The sequence below is a fragment of the Microcaecilia unicolor genome, chromosome 4 (genome assembly GCF_901765095.1).
Source record: "Microcaecilia unicolor chromosome 4, aMicUni1.1, whole genome shotgun sequence".
Lineage (NCBI taxonomy): Eukaryota > Metazoa > Chordata > Amphibia > Gymnophiona > Siphonopidae > Microcaecilia > Microcaecilia unicolor.
This window is the reverse complement of record NC_044034.1, coordinates 226571945-226582354: the sequence shown is the minus strand read 5'-3', so window position 1 is coordinate 226582354 and position 10410 is coordinate 226571945. Positions and strand designations below refer to the sequence as shown.

Sequence of the window (10410 nt, the reverse complement as noted above, 5' to 3'; positions counted from 1 at the left end):
GTAACTTCTCACAGCAGCTCGTAGTACCCAGGAAGCCGCAAGGGACAGGAGCGAGGGGCTTTGCTACTGCCCCCAATGATACCATGGACTATGAGGATCATCAGGTAGGCCCGGGACGGGGGTGGGGGTGGTATCTAGACTGCAGAGGGGGGATGGGGAGATATTCAGTGGGGGGGCTCTGCCTGGCAGTGAGCTGGGGGAAGGAAGGATGGAGGGGGATCAGGGGCTTAAAAAAAAAAAAGGTCATGTGGATTCCAGCTGATATTCGGCCAGGGCTCGCATAAGACAGTTATACGGGTTCCAGCTGAATAAGCCCCAGTGGCCAGCATCAGTCACTGACTATCCAGAGCTAATTTAGCCAGCCAGGTTCAGCATTTAAAAAAAAACACTGACGGCTGAAATATCAGCCATATAAAAACATAAGAATAGCCATACTCCAAGCACCTGGCAGAATCCATTGTACCAAAGCCAGAGCTTTCCCCATTTCTATCTCAATAGCAGACTATGGACCTTTCCTCTAGAAACGTGTCCAAACCTTTTTTAAACCTAGATTGTTAACCACTGTTACCACATCCTCTGGTAATGAGTTCCAGAACTTCATTATTCGTTGAGTGAAAATATATTTCCTCCTATTTATTTTAAAAACAAATGTAACCATGTAACTTCATTGAGCATCCCATAATTTTAGTATTTTTTGAAATAATAAACAATCGATTCATGTTATACACCATTCAGGATTTTGTAAAACTCTATCATATCCCCCCCCCCCTCAGCTATCTATTTTCCAAGCTCAGGTGCCCTAACCTCTTAAGCCTTTCCTCATATGAGAGGAGTTCCAGCCCCTTATTCATTTTGGTTGTCCTTCTTTGAACCTTTTCTAATTCGCTATATCTTTTTGAGATACAGCAACCAGAATTGCACAAAATATTCAAGGTGAGGTTGCACCATGGAGTGATAGAGACATTATAGTATTCTTTGACTTACTTTCTATTCCTTTCCTAATAATTCTTAGCATTCTATGCCGCTACCACACTCTAGGCAGAAGATTTCAGCCTACAATCCACAATTACACCTAGATCTTTTTTTGAGTGCTGACTCCTAAGGTGGAACCTAACATTAGATAACTGATTTGGATTATTTTTCATCTGCCATTTGGATGCCCACTTTTCCAATTTCCTAAAGTCTTCCTACAGTTTTTCACAGTCTAAAAAGTTTAAAAACTTTGAATGCTTCTTTGTCATCTGCAAATTTAATCTCCTCGTTCATTGTTCCCATTTCTAGATCATTTATAAGTATGTTAAATAGCACTGGTCCCAATACAGATCCCTGGGCACTTCAGCCTCCTCCACTAAGAGGAATAGCCTTTTAAAACCTACCTTCTGTTTTCTACCTGTTAATCACCCCTTCCAAACCCCCACCCTCTCAAGAGCACCCCACTTCCAGACCTCTCCCCCCCTCCCCCTGCTTTTGGACCTTGATGGGGGGGAGGGGTTTAGACCTAGCAGGAGTGAACCCCCATCACTTACGAGCTACTAGGGAACAACCTTCCACATAAGGGCAATTTAAAAAAAAACCCACCGACTGACACTACCTGAATATTGATTGGAAAATGTAAAAATTTGCTTTTAGGAGCTCAGTTCCTTAACTGTCTATTGTCATACTAGAAATAAGTGCACACACAGAAGTAGCAAAAATCAGCACTTATATGTGCAAGCATTGGCTTTGTCACCTACAAGGTGCTGAGTGATACTGGGTTTTTTTTTTAAATAAAATGCTGGCTCCAGCTGCACACTTACACCCATGCATTTCCTGTACCCTCTGTATATTTAACAAAAGGATAGGAAGAAGATTGTTGATGGTGAAATATTGTGGGAAACCTCAATAAATTATTGTTCTTTGCAGGGGCAGACTAACAGTGGTTTGGACCCCTGGGCAATGAGGAGCACTGGACCCACCCCTGCTGCTGTCCCTCCCTTTTCCCGTGCAACTGACTTTTTCCTTTGGTCCTGCAGCTAAATCAGCTATCTGCTGCTGATATTGGAACTTCCCTCTGCTGCAGCCCATGCTTGTGAAAGAAGGAAGTGATGTCATGAGGGGCGGACCGCAGCAGAGGGAAGTTTCAGCGTCAGCATGAGATGACCGATTTAGCTGCTGGTGTCCCACCTGCAAAGAGGAGGGGTTCAGAGATGGGATCACAGGAGGGGGAGGAGATGGCGGTGTCACGGTTTCGAAGGAGAGCGAATTATGTCACACATTGGGCACTTGGGAGGAAAGTACTAGGCCCCCCCAAAGCCCTGGGCCCTCAGGCACTGCCCGGTTGCCCGTATGGTCTGTCTACCCTGGTTCTTTGGATTCATCTGAATCAATGGATGCTTAACATCAGGACTGGTTCGATGCTTTTTTCTCTGCCCTTAATGAAGTAGCTTCTGTGAAGAAGGAAAGGGCCAAGGGCTATAGAACTAAGGATATAATATGAATTTACAAGGAGGCAAACTTAGCAGCGATGTCAGGAATGTTTTTTTTCATGAGAGAGTGGTGGATGCCTGTAATGCCTTCCTGGAGAAGGTGATTGATTAGTGATGAAATTCAAAATGCAGTGGAATATATACAAAGGATCTTTAAATGCAAGATGAAAACTAAGCACTGAATACTCTAGCTCAAAATAGCCATAAAATGAATTTCACTTCTTAGGAAGGCATGGGGTGGTAAACTGCACAGAGATAACCTGCACAGTTTCATCTGCCCGCAACCTCGGAGTCATCTTCGACTCCTCCCTCTCCTTCTCTGTGCATATCCAGCAGATAGCCAAGACCTGTCGCTTCTTTCTCTTTAACATCAGCAAAATTCGCCCTTTCCTCTCTGAGCACACCACCCGTACTCTCGTCCACGCTCTCATTACCTCTCGCCTTGACTACTGCAACCTACTCCTTACTGGCCTCCCACTTAGCCATCTATCCCCCCTTCAATCTGTTCAGAACTCTGCTGCACGTCTTATATTCCGCCTGAACCGATATACTCATATCACCCCTCTTCTCAGGTCACTTCACTGGCTTCCAATCAGATACCGCATACAGTTCAAGCTTCTCCTTCTTACCTACAAATGCACTCAGTCTGCAGCCCCTCATTACCTCTCTACCCTCATTTCCCCTTACGTTCTCGCCCGTAACCTCCGCTCACAGGACAAATCCCTCCTCTCAGTACCCTTCTCCACCACCGCCAACTCCAGGCTCCGCTCATTCTGCCTCGCCTCACCCTATGCTTGGAATAAACTTCCTGAGCCCTTACGCCAAGCCCCCTCCCTACCCATCTTCAAATCCTTGCTCAAAGCCCACCTCTTCAATATTGCTTTCGGCACCTAACCTTTATACCTTTCAGGAAATCTAGACTGCCCCTATTTGACTGACTGTACATTTGTCCTTTAGATTGTAAGCTCCTTTGAGCAGGGACTGTCCTTCTGTGTTAAATTGTACAGCGCTGTGTAACCCTAGTAGCGCTTTAGAAATGTCAAGTAGTAGTAGTAGTGTGGCAGCTATAATCCAGACCATTTTATTGAATAGACTAGATGGGCCATTTTAATCCTTATCTGCCACCATCTCACTTTGAACCATGCACACCAGAGACCATGCTGACATATTTAGTCCTCCCCAGCTGACCAATTAATTGTGACTCAAATCATAAAAGACTTTCATATAAATTGGCAATGCTGTGCTTAGCACTGTATTGTCATCAACGTTCTTCTACAACCATTGTGGAGATATAGTCCCGGTAATGAAGAACTTGCTTGTCTGGATCCACAGCAGCAGATATCATTTCCTCCATCTCCTCCTGGGTGAAAGGCTCACCTAGAAGAAGAGACACAACATATTTACCTCCATACTTCATCATATATCCTCAGTGTAGCTTTCTTACTCTATCTTACTTTCCTAGTAAGAGTCTTAGAATGAATTCAGAAGGAACAGAGTATGTGGTCTAATAAAGATACAAGCCAGATCATAAGAACCTCACAACCAGCCACATTGTTTTAAGAGTTCAACTCAAAAGTATTAAATCATCTGAATACAAATACTCTTAACTCACATAGTAAGAATTAAATAAAAAGCGTTCTATCAATGACTTACAGAAAGATCACAAAGCACTCTGGCCCATCTTTCGCTATAGTATATCAAACAGAAGAATTACACAATGTTCTGCCCCATCTTTCATCATATAATATCAAAAGGTAGTGTGAATCTACTCCTATTTTAAGAATTAAAGGGATCCCAAACTGACAGGCAGATGATCAAAAGCCCCGCGCTGTTCCAAACAGCGCTCTAAAATAGCGCGGGGTGCTATTAGACATATGATCAGAGATAATGCATGCAAATTTAAGCAGCGCAATTATCTCTGATTATGGGGTAGAAGTGCGGGAGAATTGTGCCTGAGCATGTGCTCAGCACAATCCTCCCACACTTGTTTGACAGGTCTGGGCTGGAGACCAATGAAAAGAGAAGGATGTCCATCTTTAAATCGGAAGATGGACGGCCTCAACTGCCCTGTTGCAGGGACAGCCAAATTTCAAGGGGTGTCAGAGGTATAGCGATGGGGCAGTTGAGGACGTCCAAAATTTGGACGCTTCTGCAATGGGCAGTTAAGGATATCCAAAACGGCAAAAATTTGGACGTCCTCAACTGCCCCGTCACAGAAACATCCAAATTTTGGACATCCTCAACTGCCCTCACTGGCAGGTTTGCTGTAGGGGGGAATGGGGGCCTGCCAGCATGCAAACGCATGTTGGACAGGACTCCCATTCCTCCCCAATCATATGCAAATCCTAACGCCAGCTCGGAGCTGGCGTAGGGTTTGGCGCGGCCAGCGACCCAATCTTTGGCGCGCTGGACGCTGATCATTGGGGATGAATGCAGTAAGGTAAAATTATGTATAATCATACCTGATAATTTTCTTTCCATTAATCATAGCTGATCAATCCATAGACTGGTGGGTTGTGTCCATCTACCAGCAGGTGGAGATAGAGAGCAAACTTTTGCCTCCCTATATGTGGTCATGTGCTGCCGGAAACTCCTCAGTATGTCGATATCAAAGCTCCATCCACAGGACTCAGCACTTAGAGAATTACACCCACGAAGGGACACTCTGCCCAGCTCACCACCGCCGAAACGGGGGAGGGGAATTAACCCAGCTCATCCCCACACAAGTGGGGGAGGGGAATCCGTCCAGCTCATCCCCGCGGAGCGGGGGAGGGACACCACACCCGCCGATGCGGGGGGATCTGGCTTATCCTGCAACCGCAACCGCGGGAGGAGCTGACTGACCCGAACACCGCCGAAGCGGGAGGGGTACAAAACTGCCCTACAGCCGCACGAAGCGGGAGGGAGTGCCGGCAGAATTATAAGTCTCAATCCAGCCCCGTAAAACGGAGGGGAGAGGAATGCAGCAGCTCACTGTAACACAAACTCGTCTTAACTCTTGAAGAATCCAAGTGAAAAAACTTGAACACGAAGTCTTTCTGAAGTAACTGAAGACTAAACTTGAACCTGAAATGCAACCAGAACAAAACAATACAGATATCTGGGAGGGGCTATGGATTGATCAGCTATGATTAATGGAAAGAAAATTATCAGGTATGATTATACATAATTTTACCTTCCATATCATCAAGCTGATCAATCCATAGACTGGTGGGATGTACCGAAGCAGTACTCACCCAGGGCGGGACATAGAAATCCCTGACCGCAACACTGAAGCTCCAAACCGGGCCTCCGCCCGAGCAGCCACAGTCAAGCGGTAATGCTTGGAGAATGTATGGGCCGAAGCCCAAGTTGCCGCCTTGCATATCTCTTCCAAGGAGACGGAACCGGCCTCTGCCATCGAGGCCGCCTGAGCTCTTGTGGAGTGAGCCTTCAGCTGGATAGGCGGCACCTTCCCTGCGGCCACATAAGCCGCTGCAATGGCTTCCTTGACCCATCTTGCCACTGTAGGCTTAGCAGCCTGCAGACCCCTACGAGGACCTGCAAACAGGACAAACAGATGATCCGATTTCCGGAAATCATTGGTCACTTCCAAGTATCTGATGATGACTCGTCTCACATCCAGATATTTAAGAGCAGAGTACTCCTCTGGGTAGTCCTCCCTACGAAAGGAAGGGAGACAGAGCTGCTGATTCACATGGAAGCGAGAAACAATCTTGGGCAGAAAGGAAGGCACTGTGCGAATAGTCACTCCTGCCTCAGTGAACTGCAGAAAAGGCTCTCGACATGAGAGCGCCTGGAGCTCGGAAACTCTTCTGGCTGAAGTGATAGCCACCAAAAAGACTGCTTTCAACGTCAGGTCTTTCAGAGATGCCCTCGACAAGGGTTCAAACGGCGGCTTCTGCAATGCTCTTAGCACCAGGTTGAGATTCCACGCAGGCACCACTGAGTGCAGAGGAGGGCGCAGGTGATTAACTCCCTTGAGAAAGCGCACCACATCTGGCTGGGAAGCCAGGGAAGCACCCTTCAGGCGGCCCCTGAAGCAAGCCAGAGCCGCTACCTGGACCTTAAGGGAACTGAGCGACAGGCCTTTGTCCAGACCTTCTTGCAGGAACGCCAACACTGAAGAAATTGGAGCAGTGAAGGGAGAAAGTGAGCCTGCTTCACACCACGCTGCAAAGATACGCCAAACCCTGGCGTAAGCAGTAGAAGTAGAGCGTTTCCTCGCTCTCAGCATAGTGGCGATGACCTTGTCTGAGAAGCCCTTCTTCCTCAGACGCTGCCGCTCAATAGCCAGGCCGTAAGACCAAAGGGGGAGGGATCCTCCATCACCACGGGACCCTGATGTAACAGGCCCTGCTCCACTGGCAGCCGCAGAGGATCGTCGATTGAGAGCCTGATCAAGTCCGCATACCAGGGACGTCTGGGCCAATCCGGACCCACCAGGATTATCCTGCCGGGATGTCTTGCCACCCGGTCTAGGACCCTGCCCAACATGGGCCAGGGTGGGAACACATAGAGAAGCTCTTGTGTCGGCCATTGTTGGAGAAGAGCATCTACTCCCAGGGATCGAGGGTCCCGTCCTCTGCTGAAGAAGCGCGGCACTTGGCAATTGGCCGATGACGCCATCAGATCTAGGCTCGGCTGGCCCCAGCGCTTCGTGATGTCCAAGAACGCCTGAGCAGATAGCTGCCACTCTCCGGGCTCCAAGGTATGGCGACTGAGAAAGTCCGCCTTGACATTCATGACTCCGGCAATGTGGGCCGCTGACAGCTGTTCCAGGTTCGCTTCCGCCCACTGGCATAGACTCATAGCCTCCTTGGCTAGAGGGGCGCTCTTGGTACCTCCCTGGCGGTTGACATAGGCCACAGCCGTGGCATTGTCCGACAGTACCCGTACAGGCTTCAGCACCAGTACCGGGATGAACTCCAAAAGCGCCAACCGAATGGCTCTGAGTTCCAGGAGGTTGATAGACCACTTCGCCTCTGCAGGAGACCAGAGCCCCTGCGCTGTCCTTCCCAAGCAGTGGGCTCCCCAGCCCGACAATGAGGCGTCCGTCGTGACGACAATCCACTCTGGGGTCACCAGAGGCATTCCTGCAGACAACTTGTCTGCCTGCATCCACCAGCTCAGCGCCTTGCGCACTGCTGGATCCAAGGGAAGACGCACCGCATAATCCTCCGACATCGGAGTCCAGCGCTGCAGCAGAGAGTGTTGTAGTGGTCTCATATGAGCCCTGGCCCAGGGCACTACTTCCATCGTGGCCGTCATAGAGCCCAACAGCTGCACATAGTCCCAAGCCCGAAGAGGAGAGGCTACCAGGAACTGGTCCACCTGAGCCTGAAGTTTGACAATCCGATTGTCTGGCAGGAACACTCTGCCCACTTGGGTGTCGAATCGAACTCCCAGATACTCCAGGGACTGAGTCGGGCGCAGCTGGCTCTTCTCCCAGTTGATGATCCATCCCAGGGAGCTCAAAAGAGCAACTACCCGGTCCACAGCTTTGCCGCACTCTGCATAAGAGGGGGCTCGGATCAACCAGTCGTCCAGATAAGGATGGACTTGTACTCCTTCCTTTCGCAGGAAGGCCGCTATGACCACCATTACTTTGGAAAAGGTCCGCGGAGCAGTAGCCAACCCGAACGGGAGGGCTCTGAACTGGAAGTGTCGGCCCAGGACTGCAAAACGCAGAAAGCGTTGATGAGGAGGCCAGATGGGAATATGCAGGTACGCTTCCTTGATGTCCAAGGAAGCCAGGTACTCCCCTGCCTTCACTGCCGCTATAACAGAGCGGAGAGTCTCCATGCGAAAGTGCCGCACTTTCAAGGCCCGATTGACCCCTTTGAGGTCGAGGATAGGCCGGACAGAACCTCCTTTCTTTGGTACCACAAAGTAAATGGAGTAACGCCCCTTGCCAAGCTGACATTCTGGCACCGGAACGACCGCACCCAGGCGGATCAGATTGTCCAAAGCCTGCTGCACTGCCACAGCTTTGACCGGAGACTTGCAGGGAGAGAGTACAAACCCGTCTCTTAAGGGTCGGCAGAACTCTAGCTTGTAGCCGTCTCTGATGACTTCCAGCACCCAAGCGTCTGAAGTTATTGTGGTCCACTCGCCCAGAAACGAGGACAGCCGTCCTCCAATCTGCACTGGGGCGTGGACCAAGACCCCGTCATTGGGTACGAGACCCTGGGGGAGGACCGGAGGGAGCACCTCCGGGACGGCGGTCTCTGCGAAAGGAACGCTGCTTGGGGGAGAAATGCCTCTTAAAGGAAGAGGGGGCAGAAGAACCCGACCTGCCCGGGCGGTACCGACGGGCTTCCTGAAACCGTCCTCTGGAGGTACCGGGACGAGCACTAGCCCGAGCCCTGACCTCTGGTAACTTCTTGCCCTTAGATGTGCCGAGATCGGTCACGATTTTGTCCAGCTCGACCCCAAAGAGCAGCTTGCCTTTAAAAGGCAACCTAGCCAGGCGGGATTTAGAGGCGTGGTCAGCAGACCAATGTTTCAGCCAAAGCCACCGCCGCGCAGAGACTGTCTGAGCCATGCCTTTAGCTGAGGCTCTCAAGACATCATACAGCAAGTCTGCCACATAGGCTAAGCCCGATTCCAGGGCTGGCCAATCATCCCTCAAGGAATGATCCGAGGGGGAAGCCCGCTGCACCATAGTCAGGCACGCCCTAGCCACATAGGAGCCGCAAACTGAGGCCTGCAAACTTAAAGCAGCCGCCTCAAAGGACGACCTTAAGGCCGCCTCCAATCTCCTGTCTTGGGCGTCCTTTAGGGCCGTGCCACCTTCCACCGGCAATGCCGTTTTCTTAGTCACCGCAGTGATTAAAGAATCCACGGTAGGCCACAGATAGGCCTCACGTTCACTCACAGCCAAAGGATAGAGGCGGGACATAGCCCTAGCCACTTTAAGGCTCGCTTCTGGGACATCCCATTGAGCCGAAATTAAGGTGTGCATGGCATCATGCACGTGGAAGGTTCTAGGCGGGCGCTTCGTCCCCAGCATAATGGCAGAGCCAACAGGGGCTGAGGGAGAGACGTCCTCCGGAGAGGAAATCTTCAAAGTGTCCATGGCCTGTAACAACAGGTTGGGCAAATCCTCTGGGCGAAAAAGCCGCGCTGCAGAGGGGTCATCCGCTCCATCCGAGCGGGGATCCGTCTCCTCCAAGGAATCCGCAAAGGACCGTTGGGAGACCTCAGACACGCTGCCCTCATCTACATCGGAGGAGACAAATTCCTCCAAGGCCTGGGAATCAACCCGAGGGCGTTTACCTCTGGGAACCTCAACCTCTTTACCAGACGAGGGAGCGGGGGCAGCGTTGTGCATGAGGAAGGCCTGATGCAGCAGCAAAACAAACTCGGGGGAGAAACCCCCCAGACTGTGCACTTCCGCAGCCTGGGCAACAGCCCTAGGCGCACTCTCAACCGGCGCTCGCAACAGCGGGGGAGAGGCCTGCTGCGCATCAAAAATGGCGTCCGGCGCGAAACTCCGCGACGGAGCCGCGCGGGAAGAACGGCTCTTAACTTTAGCCGCTTCTGTGCCGTCGCCCAAATTAAGGGCGTTCATGGCATTAATGTCTCCAACCTCAAGGGCGGCCCAAGAAGAAGCCGTCCGAGCCGCGTGGCCGGCCAAAATGGCGGAGGCGAGGAGCGGGGGATGGGCGTTTATGGCGGGAAAAACCGCCACGCCGGAGGAAGGACCGGGACATTCATCGGTCACGAAACTGCCACCCAACAAGGGCGAATCAGGCTTTAAGACCCCCGCATCCCCTCTAGAAGCGCTCAAGCGACCCGGGGAGCGACCCTTTGCGCCCTCGCCCTCCGACGCCATGTGCCACGAGGAGAAGAATCGGGGAACCCCCGCCCGCTATAAAAAGGTAAAATTACCTGCTGTCCGCTCCGAGTTGTAACGACCTGGTGTCCCAGTGAGTAGCTG

General features: G+C 51.0%; 1 protein-coding gene across 1 annotated transcript in view; it reads right to left on the bottom strand.

Moving 5' to 3' along the window:
* Positions 1–3550: 3550 nt before the first annotated feature.
* Positions 3551–10410, bottom strand: part of EFCAB2 (EF-hand calcium binding domain 2) — a 124293-nt gene continuing 117433 nt past the window's right edge. The window contains exon 7 of the mRNA XM_030199523.1: positions 3551–3842. Within this exon, the coding sequence (XP_030055383.1) occupies positions 3727–3842 (116 nt within the window). The 3' untranslated portion in view covers positions 3551–3726. The remainder of the gene's footprint in view (positions 3843–10410) is intronic.